This window comes from Amaranthus tricolor, chromosome 10, assembly GCF_026212465.1.
Source record: "Amaranthus tricolor cultivar Red isolate AtriRed21 chromosome 10, ASM2621246v1, whole genome shotgun sequence".
Taxonomy (NCBI): domain Eukaryota; kingdom Viridiplantae; phylum Streptophyta; class Magnoliopsida; order Caryophyllales; family Amaranthaceae; genus Amaranthus; species Amaranthus tricolor.
This window is the reverse complement of record NC_080056.1, coordinates 5410028-5425390: the sequence shown is the minus strand read 5'-3', so window position 1 is coordinate 5425390 and position 15363 is coordinate 5410028. Positions and strand designations below refer to the sequence as shown.

Below are 15363 nucleotides of genomic sequence, written 5' to 3'. Positions count from 1 at the left end.
TCTATAGTATAAAATTTTATCAAAAGTTTCAAGTCATTCCCATGGTAATGAAACTTTGATCACGAAAAAGTTGTTTTGTTCACAAATTTTTATTACCACTTTATACCACCTCTCCCAATGTTAATGCATTTGAATGAAATTTCTGAAGAAAAATGAGGTGATTGAAGTTGGACAAGTATGGGCATCACGGTCCGTTTGGTTAGTGGTATTCAATGGTGGTAATGAGAATGATTTATAGTGTAAAATTTGGTCAAAAATTCCATATTATTCCCATGGTAATGAAACTTTGATCACAAAAAGTTTTTTTGTTTGAAAACTTTCATTACCACCTAATACGACCTCTCTCAATGGTAATGTATTGGAATTGATTTTATGAAGAAAATTAGATGAATGAAGTTGGACAAATATGGACATCAAGGTAACTAAGATATTTTTCAACCAAAATTACATTAATTTTTCATTCCTATTACCACTCACCAAACGGACCGTCAAGGTAGCAATAGATTTTTCAACCAAAATTACTCTAATTTGTATTCCCAATACCACCGTTTAATACCACCTACGGGCCGTTAGTGTTGTTGATTAATACAACAACTAAAGAATTTTTTATAATTTTTAAAAAATAAAAAAAGCTTAACAATATTGCACTTATTTTATTTATAGTTTTAAGGCTCCATTTTATTTATAGTTTTTATTTTAAGGAAGAAATTATTGTCCATTATCTTATCGTGAAAATCACCGTGCATCTCAAAAGGACCAGCCAATTGAAAGGATTAATAATTTATTATTTTATTTATATTTATTTATTAATACATAAAAGACCATCCCAACCCCAACCCCAACCCCAACCCCAACCCAACTCCAACTACTCCAACGACACCCAAATTATTTTCATTTTTCATCAATATACCAAATTCAATTACAAACCCTAATTCATCCCTCGCACGTCCTCACTCGATTTCTGGGTTTCCGATTGAATCAAATCTCGATCTTGATTACACACTTCCAATCAAAGTAATGGCGATGAGGATGAAGAAATACAATTCCGAAATGGAGAATGCATCCAGCCATCTTTGGGTGGGAAATTTACCGCTCGATGTGACCGAATCTGATCTGGCTCAGTTATTCGGAAAATATGGATTACTTGATGAAATAACTTGTTATGCTTCTAGAACCTACGCTTTTGTTTACTTTAAACGTGTTGAAGATGCTGTTGCTGCTAAAGATGCTCTTCAAGGGTTTTTACTTTATGGCACCTCCATTAAAATTGAGTTTGCCAAACCGGTTTGTTCTTTGCTTTTGATTTCGCTTTTAATCGGTGTGATTATGAGTAGTTATAGTAATTTTTCTGTAACTTGTAATCAAAGATTATATTCTTTTTCTAATTGCGGTGATTTTTTTTCTTTGGCGGTTTAGTGTATCTTGAATGGTGAACTTCATCCGTTTGGACGATGCTAGTAGAACAAATTTAAGCGAAGCAAAATTTTTCACATTTAGGTTATTGCGAATTTTGTGTTGCTGAACGCAATTATACCTTGGTATTGAAATCAAATTAATAATCTGGAGTTTTGCGCTATCCGAATCTAGGCGCGGATGTTTAACAAATATCTGGCTTGTTGGATATTCAGTTTCTTATTAGTTTGATTGATTTCTGGGTTGGATTCACCTTTTGGAACTGTTTTTAACAATAAGAATCGCATATATACTAGACAGAGGCGGAGAGACAGTAACGGTACACCTAGCCTCTAGGGACAATTAATTTGAATTCAGGCTCAAACACAGAGGATGAACTCGACTCTTTTCATTTATGCAGAAAAGCAGTTCAAATCTTAATAGATTTTGGAGAATTTTTTACCTTCTCTTGTCCACTCATAAGATTAAAAAAATTTACTTCAATTCACAAAATGTTTCATTCAAGCAAGTCACTCCATATAAACGTGATACATCAAGTTGTGCGGAAGTTTCTCCACAATTTGCAATTTACTAAACCTTACAAGGTAAGCATATAAATAAGCCCTAGTAAAGAATGGTGTTGCTACTGCTCTTTTAATTGCTAATTGCGCTACTGCTGCTAATCTCGATCACTATGTTCCGCAACTTACCCTTCCCGTTAAGCTAATAAAATCTAATTGAGCACAACAATGTGGCAAGCGAAATCTTTCCACCAACAATCCGATTCTCAATGCACCAAAACCATCATTCCAGAAATCTGACAATTTACAACCTTGAACTGCTCCCTCAAACCAAAATTTTAACTTTGACCATTCAACTTTTAATTTTATTAAAGCTAGTCTAAACAACTCCAAGAAACAACTTTGAATGGGTTAAAACTTGATTCGAACAAAACCCAGAATTCTGAACTTTGCAATTATATTCGTTGTGCACATATAACTTTGCAATTATATCCGTTGTACAAACTTCAAATTTCCCAATTCAACAGGACTCGATCAAAATTCATTTGCTATAGAGAGAATACAGTTAGAAAAATTTGAAACAATTTGAAGTATAAAAAGTTTTGATTTTGATGGTCTTTTTTTTGCTGCGGGATAGGGTTGTGCGAAGCTACTTTGATCCCTAAGTTCTATCAGCATATGGGGAAATTGAGGTGATGCCACTTACTAACAGAAATATCATTACTTACTTGGTGGAATGTTTTCCTGATCCATACTGTTCTGCAGGTATCCCCTAACCTAAGGCCTGCTTGAAAGTAGCTAAACCGTTAACATTTCTAGGAGTAGCCGACTCAACACCTCTGACATGTTTTAGGGAAGTTCCTACAGGAATTATCTCCATAGAATATGTTCAAAGCCAAAATCAGATTGCAACTGCAGAGCACTAAGCCTTTGTCAGAAATTCAACAAAACTATCAAACTAGTGCCCACCAACTCTATTCATGCACATGTCGGAATAAAAACTGAACACTTTCACTAAAATAGGGTCCTTTACAAATATTTTGTAACCAGAATTACAAACATGAATCAAAACAATCTCGCAACATAAAAAATCAGCGGTGTTCTTTGACAATTTTTTCTTTTTTCTTTTTTTCAAACCAACGCAATCACTTCTCCAATTGAGAAAAATAAATCTAGAATTATTTGGAAGAGAAAAATCAGAATATGCAACCTTTGAATAACCTTGAATCAATTGAATTTAAGCTCAAGGGACAGGTAATTGGAGAGGGAATCTTCTCTTTTAAACAAGGTTATAATGTGAGGTTGATCTTATCACACTACAAAAAAATTGATACCGCATTGTTCACACTTTCATGTTGTCATTCACTAGTTTGATGATGATTTTGCAATGTCCTCTATTTTGTAGCTTTATAGTTTTTTATGTTGTTTTTAGCTAGCCACTTACAATTTATCATAGTCCGGTCATTTGTAGATCAAACTTATGCTACTAGTTCTCTTCATTCCACCTGAAGTACTCCTCGACACTATGGCATGTCAATGGATATTCAACGCGTACATTTGGCAAATTCATGGAACTTCGTAAAAATTAGTGTAGTCTTTGATAATACAAATGTCCGGTATGAGGCTGTAGTAACATAGGTTGGGAGTTGTACTCTTCACTATAATTAGATTGATACACTGTCAATCAATAATTGAAGTCGGCTTGTTCCACAATAATCATATGCTCTTAGCTATTCAGACAAATACACGTATACATCTTATCATGTCTGTTGCATTTATGACAAGAAAACAATGGAATGGAAGTATGCCACCTGTTAAGGGATGAATGGTCTTGGCCAATCCTGTGGTGAACAATTTGATACATACTAATACACCATGTTTGAAGAAAATAAACTGTTTGGGATTTAATTGCTTTTTCAATTGCAAAAGAAGTAGCTTAATATTTTAGTAGGATTTTTTTGCTTTTACAAAATTTAAAAATGCGGTAAGGCTTTGGCATTGTTGTTTAGAATGAGGCTGTTTCAAATTCTATCATCCTAATGTGGATGTAAGAATCAAATTTTAGTACTGTTTCTGGTGAATAATAAATAAGAGGTATTCACCCAAGATGACTTGTTTATGGATCTATCGTTGCTTTTATCTTACATGAGGAACTGTTTTGATGCTGTTTAACATTGGTAGTTTGCCTGTTACCTATTACCACCTGGTATCTCTTCTTGACTAGTGCATTTTCCCTCATTGCCTTCCAGGCATGGCTTATGTTAAGTAAAAGTCCATATGATATTGATATTCATCAAATCGAGAGCTACATTTTGATAAAACCTCAGACGCTTGATTTATTCGTTATGGTTTGATCTTCTGTAAAAACCAGAAAAGAGACAGGAGTATTATTGGCTTCTAATCTTGAGAGACGAACTGAAAAAGTATATAGAAAATGTAGTTAGTGAACGACATAATCATTGATGTTCATTTTTTCAAAACTTGATTGTTTGTAATTTGAGGTTCTTTATCATTATTTAGCTAGTTATTGCAATGTTGTAACGCCTGAGATTCTTTTAGCATTATTTGTGCCCAATGCTGTACATGTGTTTTAATTGGAGTATAATATCTATATAAAAATGATTTTTTTTTTTTTTTTTTTCATTTTTTTCAAGTTTAAGGTTTATAGGATGGTATTTATTTCATTGTGCATATTTTTATGCCTTCTCATGTGTGTGTAATTTCATTAGTATATCATGGAATTGCAGGCTAAGCCCTCCAAGCATGTATGGGTTGGCGGATTTGGCTCATCACTCACTCGAGAAAAGCTAGAAGACGAGTTGAATAAATTTGGTAGAATTGAGGAGTTTAAGTTCATTAGAGACCGGAATATTGCACTTGTTGACTTTGTTAGGTTGGAAGATGCTTCAGCTGCAGTGAAAAATCTGAACGGGTTTCAAATTGGTGATGATTGCATACGCGTTGATTTTCTTAGATCTCATCCTGCTAAGAGGGTAAGCTATTACTTTTGAGGTTTGATAGAAGCTTTGAACTGATTATGCATGTATTAGCAAGTAATTGGGTATTGAACATAGAATGATGTTATTTTGACTGCTTCTCTTTTCCCCTTGATTGAAATCTTGGTGGCTGTCGTGATTTCTGATGTTCTTTTATTTTTCACTGAATTAGTATGAATACTCTACCTTTTCTTGTTCAGCTAGAAAGCTACAATAGCCATATAAGTTGGCACAACATTTCTCCTTTTGTCATGCTCTGTTCATATGTGTTTCTTGATGTTGACCGTTTTGTTATGGACTTCTGTTCCTCATGAAACAGGAACAATCTGATTTTCATGATGTAGTAAGTGCACAGTTCAAAGGTATGGGTGATTCATCATGGATCAATGCAGATGTCATGAGGGGTTATCCTTATCCGGAGTCCACTAATTCTGGACATAAGAGACTGCAGGTATTAGTCCTTTTTATATTGATCTGTGAGTTTTTTTGCACTGAAGGATAAGTTGATAAGTTATTTGAGCTGTGGATAGACTAGAGACGCTTATTTCATGTACTTTATTTCATATTTATGCTTTGTTACATGCATGGGTTATCATATTAGACCTTGGAATAGCAGGCTAAACCCTCCAGACATGTATGGATTGGCGGATTTGGCTCATCAGTCACCAGGGAAAAGTTAGAGAAAGAGCTACGTAGATATGGTAGAATAGAGGAGCTCAATTTCAATAGAGACCGAAATATTGCATTCGTTGACTTTGTGAGTTTGGAAGAAGCTTTAGCTGCTGTGAAGAATATGAATGGGTTGCACATTGGTAATGATCGCATACGTGTTGATTTTCAGAGATCTCATCCTTCTAAGAGGGTAAGTTAATTTTTTTGGTTTCCGTTAGAGCTTTCATAATTGAGTTTAGAACTTAAGAGTGATGTCCTTTTGTTTCTGCCTGAAGATTATATTGTGGTAAAGCATGGCTGCTGAGTTCTCTTCTAACACTCCATGATGTTCAGTTTAACTTTATTTTCTCTCACAATCAAACTTATGTTGGATATTGTGCTTCCTTGCATTCTTTCCTGGATTAGTTTCTTTATTCCATATTTTATTTGTTAATCAGTTACAGGAACCACATAAGTTGGCAAATTAGCTTGTTTGGCCATCAACAAAAATTGTCTAAACTCTCAACTCATTTTTCTTATATGGGTGCCCTTACCATTTTGGCCTTCCTCTGTAAAAAAACAGGAACAGTCTGATTTTCATGACATGGGGAGTGTACAATTCAAAGGTGTGGGTGGCCTTGATCCAGCATGGATCAATGCAGATATCATGAGGGGTTATTCTGAGCCCACTTACTCCGGGCATAAGAGATTGCAGGTATACATCTTTGTTGCATGGGGTTCTCTGAATTCCTAAAATAATCTATTTTTTATAGGGTGTATAGAGTTGATGCATTTGCTTGATTCAATTGTTGGTTGGTTAATTTTTTTTTTGAAGTGAAATTGTTGGTTGGTTAATTGATTTAACTGGAATATAAAAGCTTGGAGCTAATATTTTTTACAGCCATCTGAACATCTGGAAGGACGTAAAGGAGATCGCCCGAGTAAGGTTTTGTGGGTTGGGTATCCCGCTTCTGTTGTCATAGACGAGGAAATGCTACATAATGCCATGATCCTGTATGGAGAGATTGAAAGAATAAAATGTTTCCCTTCAAGACATTATTCTTTTGTAGATTTCAGAAGTGTGGAGGAAGCAAGACGTGCTAAGGATGCTTTGGAAGGAAGACTATTTAATGATCCTCGAATTTCAATAATGTTCTCAAACAGTGATTTAGCTCCTGGAAAAGAATTTGGACAACCATATCCCGGATTTAGAGGCCAGAGGTCAGATGTGTTCGGGAGTGAACTTTCTTTCGGACCACCTATGGATATGTTTGCTTCACACCGTGTGATGCTGCCAAACAATTTCCATGGACTTCCTGTTTCTAATGGCGTGCTTGGACAAGATATGCCAAGACCATTTGGGCGTAGAGGGAATTTGGATTCTTTGTTACCCTCCCCAGATTTTAATGATCCCAACTTGCTTAATACCATGTCAGAGCTGACTTCAAATGCTCCCATCAATCAGAGAAAATTTTCTCCTTCTGCTGCGGGATTGCTTCCATCTCCACCCTTGTCTAGTAGGACGTCCCATAAGAGAAGTGGGTGGGATGTTCTCGACCCAAATCAACTTCCTAGGGAATCAAAGAGGTCTAGACTAGAGGGTCCGGCTTTATTAAGTGACCCTCTCAAATTAGGAAAAGGTGATGAATATATTGAATGTGTTGATCCACCTTATAGTACTGGTCCTGAATTTACTGGTGGATCACTACCTAGACCTCAGGTTGATAGTGGATTGAGTCAATTTGATATGGGAGTTGCAAAAGGAAATGTTATGGGACGTGCTAGTGGGGATTATATTTGGCGTGGTGTCATTTCGAAGGGTGGTAATCCTGTCTGCCATGCTCGATGCATACCAATGGGAAAAGGATTAGAGTGTGAACTGTAAGATTTCTATCCTATTTGTGGAATCTCTTCTTGGGCTTTGAATATTTTTCAGTTTTATAATTTTGCAAGCTATGTTTGGTTACCAATCTCCTAGTCGAGTCTTGGATTGATATTAATGTTTGTTTCTTATGTGTGCTGGGAGTTATCGCCTGGTGCTTACATCTTGCATATTTCTATTTATTATTATCCTATTATTTGGTTATCCATTAGGTTATTGGATGATTTATTTGAGTTTTCTAGGATGCTTTTGAAGATATTTGGAGCTCAGCTAGTAATGAATTACCTTTATTAACTATAATGATGTATTAAAGCCTTCTAGGCTAATCACAACATCTCTGATTTGACAGGATGACTCCTTGAAACTGGAAGAGAGGCCATTATAGTAGATATAGAATTTCTGTTGTAGCAAGCTGCTATGCACTCGAGTAGGCAGCATTCTGGTATGATAGTGCATGATGGAACTTCTCTTTGTTGAGTGCATAACATACTCTGAGTTGTGAGAAATCTGGTATTGGAGAATTATTCAGATATGTTTTGATCGTGTGAATAGTGGTGCAATCGAGATTCGAGGTATTAGTTAGAGATGGTGGTTTGGTGGTGTTTTTTTGAATTCAGGAATTGGAGGTACTGAAAATTTAGGCATGTGATATATTGGTGGTGGGTGCAAATAAGGGTGAGACAGAGGTTTTAGTTAATGATGATGGATTTAAAAAGCGTTTTTGTGAGGTAGGGGAGAGAAGGTATAAGTGTTCTAATATTTGGTTGAAATCCCTGGTTTTTAATGTGTTAGGTTAACATTTGTAAAGCGAACGGAATCATCATAGAAATTAGAAGTGAAATAAATAATAAAGGAGGTGGGAAGCTTATATTTAAGTACTAAGTGTTCGTTTTCAATGTCGATGGCGGCTAGATAACTTAGTTCTTCTCATTTTACTTATTATTGTAATGGTCAAAATGTTACTCCCTTTCTCCATTTGAATTTGCCACAATAAGTACAAAAGCTCTTTGATTTCCGAGTTGTAACGACAAAGGGAGTATATAAAAAAAAGGTGTCTTTGTGAAGTATACTTTTTTATGACGTAGTGAGTAGTGACCCTATTTTATGCAGTGTCTAGCAAGATGGTTATTCATCATTCTTTTTGAGGTGTCTCTTACTATAGTCTAAATCTGTAAATTACACTCACACACGTGCGTGTGTGTGTGTCTTTGCGAGGCATGGTTTGATCAAGATTAGTTAGTGATTAATTCTTAATATGGTAATATTTCTGGACTAGGTATCAGTGTGGTATCCTTTTGTTTTGTTGTTTCTGTTTAGGGACATTTATTTAAGAGTGCATTGCCTTGAAGCAAGGACAAAACACATGATTGTTTGGAATGACTACTTTTACTGCATGATTGCACATTTTGCCCTTCTTTCTCTATGCCATGTGTTTTGGACTTGTTTCTCTATCGTTCTCCTTTTATTTTCCAAAAACGAATGGCGTGTGCTACAATGACAATATAATTGGTTTTTGCATAATCAAATGCAAGTGAGGCTTCGTTTAACTATCCTTGTGTACTTTACATCACATTGTTTCTTTGCTAATGGATAAGTTTCGTCCTTGCAGACCAGAAGTTGTCAATTGCTCTGCGAGAACTGGGCTTGACATGTTGGCGAAGCATTATGCTGGTGCTATTGGGTTTGACATTGTCTGTTTCTTACCTGATTGTGAAGATGATTTTGCTAATTATACCGAATTCCTTAGGTATCTTGGTTCAAAAAATCGTGCTGGTGTGGCTAAATTTGATGATGGGACAACATTATTCTTGGTCCCACCATCAGATTTCTTGACAGATGTTCTACAAGTGACCGGGCGTGAGCGATTATATGGAGTAGTGCTTAAGTTGCCTCAGCAACTCCCTGGTGGTCAGTCTGTTCCTCAGATGGTGCACCAGCTTAACCCTACTATTCAACATACAGATACCCAGTTAGGTCCTTCCTTACATGAATATGTAGCCTCTGAGAAGGCATTGGCTGCACACATGGATTATGGTAGAGTTTTACATGATGACTCAAAAGCATCCTTCCCAATTGCATCTGCTTCACAAGATCAGTCTAATGAAGGTGTATCTTCTACACCACGTCCTGCTGTGACAATTACACCTGAGCTTCTTGCTACACTTCAAGCATTCATACCAGCCCATTCTCAATCTTCAGCCACTCTAACTGGTCAGCCAAAATCAGGCTCTTCCACCACAGGGCTTGCACTACCTGCTTTAACAAACGAAAAGGGAGCATTCTCACAGGGCTGGAGCCAACTTCAAATTGAATCGAATGTGCAACCTCAACATTTTGGGGTTCAAGGGTATCCTAACGCAAATTCCGAGTCATACGCATCCAGTCACCCTGTTCCAGGTCTTTCTGGAAATATGCAAATGCATAATCCTGCATATAACCTTCAAGAACCCAGTGCCCTATCAATTGCAGTGCATAATCAACAATTGGTGCCATCAGTGCAGAATATACAGCCTTATGCTCCGGAGGCTCCAAATGATATTCAGAAGGGTTACGGGATGTTGCATGGAACACCTGCTGGCTCTTATGGAATAGGTGATTCTCAGAATCATCCTGATCCAGGGTCCTACTCCAATCAAATTAGTGTTGCTAATCTTTCGCATCCAGAGATTATGTTACCAACCTCAACTGGGAATATGAACGCTGAATTGCTGAAACTACCCGAAAGATCACAAACATTGCCATCTGGAGTTGGTCAAGGCACATCAGAGGTTGAGGAACGCTATCGATCTACTTTACAGTTTGCTGCCAATCTTCTCTTTCAAATAAAGCAGCAGCCACAACAACAGCAGGCAAGTTCTCATACGGGAAATCAGCAGTGAATTTCCCTTTTTAAAGGTAGGTATCTCTTTCACCCAATATTAGTATTATTTGCCTGACAACTGTATTTTGTGTAATGTGTTGATTTACTCATTGATGGCGTTTAGTTTTGTGTTAAGCACATGTGCAAGTACATGCTTTCTTTTTCTTCTTTTTTCTCATTTGGGGGGGGGGGGGGGGGGGGGGGAGGGGGAGTGATCACTAGCGGGTCCCGCAGCTCTTGTGCCCCTGGTTGCATCATGTGTGTTATGCTTGATTAATGATCTTTTTTATTTAGGTCGGTGGTGTAGAGGGATCTAACCCAAAAATAACGAACAAAAAAATAACCATATTGACGGTAATTTGGGCATGAGACAGAACCTGAGAATGGCCTGACCCATAGAAACTCGCCCAAAACCCAACCAGTGCCTCAAATGGACACCCTGAGGTTTGAGTTTGTCTGCGTTGTTACCATTTTTTCACCTGTGTCATAATTGATGATCACTTTTCCTAGTTATGCCTTGTGTTTACTTTTTTTTTTGGTGCTCTAATCTATGCATTAATGTTATATTCCTCTGCATTTTTATCTTGCATTTTGATTAAAGTTGCTTCTTACATTTCTTGATGACTTGCATGTTTTATGTTTAGTTTTTTTTTTCTTAGATGAGTACTCTATTTGTTTGTAATGCCATTCTGATGACACTAGCAAAAGCTTATGGTTTGAAGTTATGGTAATCTTGGAGATGGGTATTAATTAATATAATTGATTTGGCCATCACATATTGATTTGAGTTTGTGATGCACAATGTCTCGTCACAAGTTTAGTGTTAGCCTGACAAGTTGAGAGGGAGTAGATTATCGGAAATTTTCTTTTCAGTTTGCAGTAATACTTAATGTCAGTAGTCTTTTTATTCTTCGTTTTTCATCATTGGGATCAAATTTACCTGAAAAATGAAAAGGTTGAACTAAATTCGAACAGTTTTGGGTTTGCTTGTACTTGTCGGTATATAACTTGGTAAAGATCCAGCCAAATACTAAAAAAATGTCAAATCTGCAAGTCTGGAACTGTAATATGCTGAACCCTATGGAAATCTGATAGGAATTTTTTAAGTCTTTCCAATTCCACATTTACTCTTAGGACATGTAATTTGTATATTACTGAACTCGAGCCCTGAACGGGCAATTGCTAGGTTTTGTAAATTCCAATTTTCTCATCGTATCCAACATAACAGCTTGCAATCCTGGTGCTGCAATTACTGGCATCTGATCCAACTACTCTCGCCTGTTAAGATTGCACGAGAGCAATTATAAGAAGTCGAACTATAGTTAGCTTGCGTTTATATTCCAACTTCAACCAACTTTCATGTGCTGTACACCTTATGGGTACTGCTATTTTAGCAAAATATGAGATCGTATCGAGAATTACAACAAAAATCGATTCCAAATACACAACTGCTCGCTGACAAGTTGCTATATTCATCGTTATGTAGCCCTCTCATACGCTCTGCGATATTTTGCGGTTCAAAAGATAACGCCTATAGGGTGGGTTTTGGGTAGGGCTAGGTTTCATATGCTATCTTCAATTTGCTATCAACATTAGCATCAACATTAGGTTGTGGCAAGTGAGCAAGACGCTTGAGTAAACTAGACTGAAAAATGCCCAAGACTCGGGTGAAAACTGCTTGACGAATGTTGTAGTTGTCTGGCTTTAATGGTCACATAACATCCATAATCAAAGTTACGCTATCAAACTAACGTTTAACTCAACCTAAGTAACAAATGCAATGCTCGTATATTCATCGTAAAAAATCATGCACTACAATGAAATTACGCAACGTTTCACATCAATCCATGTAAGCTAAAGATCTCGAACTGCAAATTCCGTATAGTAAATGTCATCTTTGAGCAAATTCTTACAATCTAGGTCTCTGTTAGTGAATTTTGTTCTGAAATATCGTAGATTTACAATCGTCTATTGTCTCAGGAAAAGAACGCAAATAGGATGGCGCCAGAATAGTAGGATGATAACTCGTGCAAATCGTTCCTTAACATAAGTTGGCCATGCCAAACTGTAAGGTGGTTCAAAATGAACTTGAGTACTTCATAATTACAGCGTATTCCAACGATGACGACGGAAGCATTGAGGGTATTCGTATTCTTTAAGGTCCCAAATGTACAATGCGTTCTTCTCGTCGACTTTCTTCGTGTTTTGCAGCTGTTCTTTACCAATCAAATCGACATTTACGTTTTGCTATATTCAACATTGAACTTTTACCATCCCCAAGCATTAAAGTGTCAAAACTTCAAACTTTGCAATGTTTATAGGATTTACAGCTAGGTTATTTACAAGAAAATGTATTGTTGATTCTGAATACAGGACGATCATTTACCATACCATATGTTCTAGTTGTGTGGCTTATTTTTCTAAATCTTTTTAGGGGTCTAATTGAACCACAATAATAAGGTTGAAAGTAAAACCTTAAAACTATTTAGATTTATAGTTCTCATTTTTTTTATACACACAAGCGGAGTAACAAATTAATCCTTTCTGTGAGTGACAAAACTTGCATTCTTGTAATGAGTGAAAAAGAAAAATTCTTAATTATTAGGCTAACTTATGATTCTCAGTTTTATTTTGCGGTTGAACAGTTTAATTGAACCTTTAAAGTATAGTAGTGAATATGAAATTCTCCTAGAAATTAAATTATTACTTTTTCTGTCTCTATGAGAACGGTCATCAGTCTATTGTTCCGCACAAAATCACGGTTTGGGGGAAGAGGTAGCAGACAAGATCATGTCCATACCCCTTGAGGGAGAGGGTAGGAGGAAAGTGAAATCAGATATGTCCCTATTTAAAAATACCATATAATTCACATATGTGAGATATTTTTAAGTCATACAGTAAAAATTCAGAGGTATAAATTGATAAAATTTAAGAATCATTATAATCTCATAGAGCTACTCTTGTGAGAGACTCTCTTTTGATGAAACGATTTCAAAACCAGGATGTTATATACTAATAATTGTATTAGTTGCACACTTGCACTATTTAGCCCATATATAAAAAACATCTTAAAAAAAATCGTCAAACACAAGATTTTGTAAATCTCATAAACCTTTTGAAATGAAATATGTATACAAAAGCCTTTGCCATTTCACTTGAGACGTAATTCGATTCAAATTAATTGAATGCCTTAATCTTTGTATCGAGTTATCTTTTAAATAATTGATAATTAATTATAAGTCGACAAAACTAAAGATAGAACTTTTGGCATAAAGCTTGTTGAGGACCTAAGAGATAAAATTATGGTTACAAATTATTTAAAAAAAAATTGGAAAAAAGTTGAACTTTGTTTTAAATTTCGGCTTATGTTGAAAGCTATTGCAATATATGATATAATTTGACATGAATAACTATTAGTTGAATTTATTTTCGACATAGTGTCAAAAATGAGTTCAAATTTCATTCATTTTTTTTATATCTTAAATAAAAGGCTTGTGTGAAGGAGTTTGATGAATTAGGAGTATATAGTATTATTTATTATCATTAACATAAATTTTTGATTGTATTAATTTTCTTAATATATGAGAAAAGTTATTGTGAGTTAATGTAAATTTAAGCAGTGTCCTTGAACTTACAAGTTTTTATTCAACTCCAGATGGCGTAGAAGTTGAAATCTATCTAAAGCAAGATATGATAGTTTTTAACTCTGCCTAGGCCGTAGTCTTTGACTGGCATTGAAGTAAATGAATGCAATGTAGTTTCTTGTTCTTGTTTTAATTTGGTTCGATTTATAAAGCAGGATATGATTGTTTTGCTATGTAGAGTTCGGACTTAATCTTGTGTTCAGCCTTGGTGCTCAATCAGGTGGTAGAACTGTAGTTCGCGCTTTTGTAAGTTGGCTTTTGAATTTATTATTGTTTCCTTTGTAGATTGACACATCCAGTAGGTGATGCATTTGAGGTCAAAGTGGGACGCTTTTCCCTTGCAAAGTCAGACTATATTTTCTAAAGCGACAATTCTGCGTGAATAGGGTCCCTGCCTACATGACCCCAACTGCGCACTCACCTATCTTAGCAAAAAAAGGAAGCGAAGAAAGTAGATACTATCGCGTCTATCCTCATATCATCTGTCTTGATACTTTTTTTTGTCTTAGTTTTAGCTTGGTTCAATAATTTGGGTAAAGTTTGTGCTACATACAAATGTGGGGTTTGTTGCTTTATGACCTATTTTAAATTAATTTTCAGTTTATTGTGTTTGGTGAATTACCTACTATAGCAGGTCATTGAGTTATCTAAGTTTATTCTAGGCAAATGCCCCTTAAAATTGAGATTATTCTTGATTAATCAATAAATGAGCTTATTGTAAAAAAATCGTGAAAATATTAAATTATTCTAGATAAATTTTCCTAAATAATAATAACAATAACAAAAACACAAATGTCAAAAACTATAAAGCATATGATAAAATGTCAACATATATTGTACATTTAGTAAAATAATATCATCAAAACTTGGCCGAGACCGTCTCAAATTGAGACCAAGAGTGGGCCGGCCCAATTCGCGCGTGTAACAACATCACACGTTTTCCCTTGTTTTTTCCATTTTCTAGGCATTTATCAATTTTGACCTTAAAGGTATCAATTTCAACGTAAAGTAATACTTAAACATATCAATTAAAGTAAAAAATTTCAATTTGGCCCTATAAGTGATCAATTTTAACGTTAAACTGATCAATATGATTTTGTTTCACAATTTTTAGAACGAAGTTATATAAAATGGTATTATTCTATCATTGTGTGAATGAATTTCAAACAACAAATAAATGGTCAATAAAACTATCAATAATAGTGTTAAAACTATTAACATATAAATTTTGAATTAAATGCTATACAATATATCTATACAATTTGAACACTTATTTTTAAAACGATAATTAAAGATTAGAAGTTCAAAATTGAGTTAGATTATAAAACACCATTGTCAAATTATATGTCATAATTTAACTATTAACATATTCAATTTGAACTAAAACATATACAATATCTTTATAGACTTTGAAATA

The 15363-nt window shown here is 35.3% G+C and overlaps 1 protein-coding gene across 6 annotated transcripts; it reads left to right on the top strand.

The window, feature by feature from the left end:
* The first annotated feature begins 826 nt into the window (after positions 1 to 826).
* On the top strand, positions 827 to 14579 carry LOC130825299 (flowering time control protein FPA-like). 6 transcript variants are annotated; one of them, XM_057690454.1, is made up of 8 exons: positions 827 to 1284; positions 4661 to 4906; positions 5229 to 5360; positions 5526 to 5771; positions 6144 to 6275; positions 6462 to 7441; positions 9052 to 10337; positions 14232 to 14579. In XM_057690454.1, the coding sequence occupies exons 1-7, from the start codon at positions 1018 to 1020 to the stop codon at positions 10319 to 10321; spliced, it is 3273 nt and encodes a 1090-aa protein (XP_057546437.1). In that variant the 5' UTR covers positions 827 to 1017; the 3' UTR covers positions 10322 to 10337; positions 14232 to 14579. The 6 variants fall into 6 exon arrangements, with proteins under 6 accessions (XP_057546437.1, XP_057546435.1, XP_057546433.1 ...); XM_057690452.1 differs by having other exon boundaries at positions 5523 to 5771; XM_057690450.1 differs by lacking the exon at positions 14232 to 14579 and adding an exon at positions 12283 to 13471 and having other exon boundaries at positions 5523 to 5771.
* Positions 14580 to 15363: the final 784 nt, after the last annotated feature.

What these genes read in the sequence shown, in the direction of transcription:
- LOC130825299 (XM_057690452.1), top strand. Translation starts at nt 1,018, where the DNA reads ATGGCGATGAGGATGAAGAAATACAATTCCGAAATGGAGAATGCATCC. An exon ending in AAATTGAGTTTGCCAAACCG is followed by an intron (nt 1,285 to 4,660) that starts GTTTGTTCTTTG and finishes ATGGAATTGCAG; the next exon opens with GCTAAGCCCTCCAAGCATGT. An exon ending in AAAGGATTAGAGTGTGAACT is followed by an intron (nt 7,442 to 9,051) that starts GTAAGATTTCTA and finishes TCGTCCTTGCAG; the next exon opens with ACCAGAAGTTGTCAATTGCT.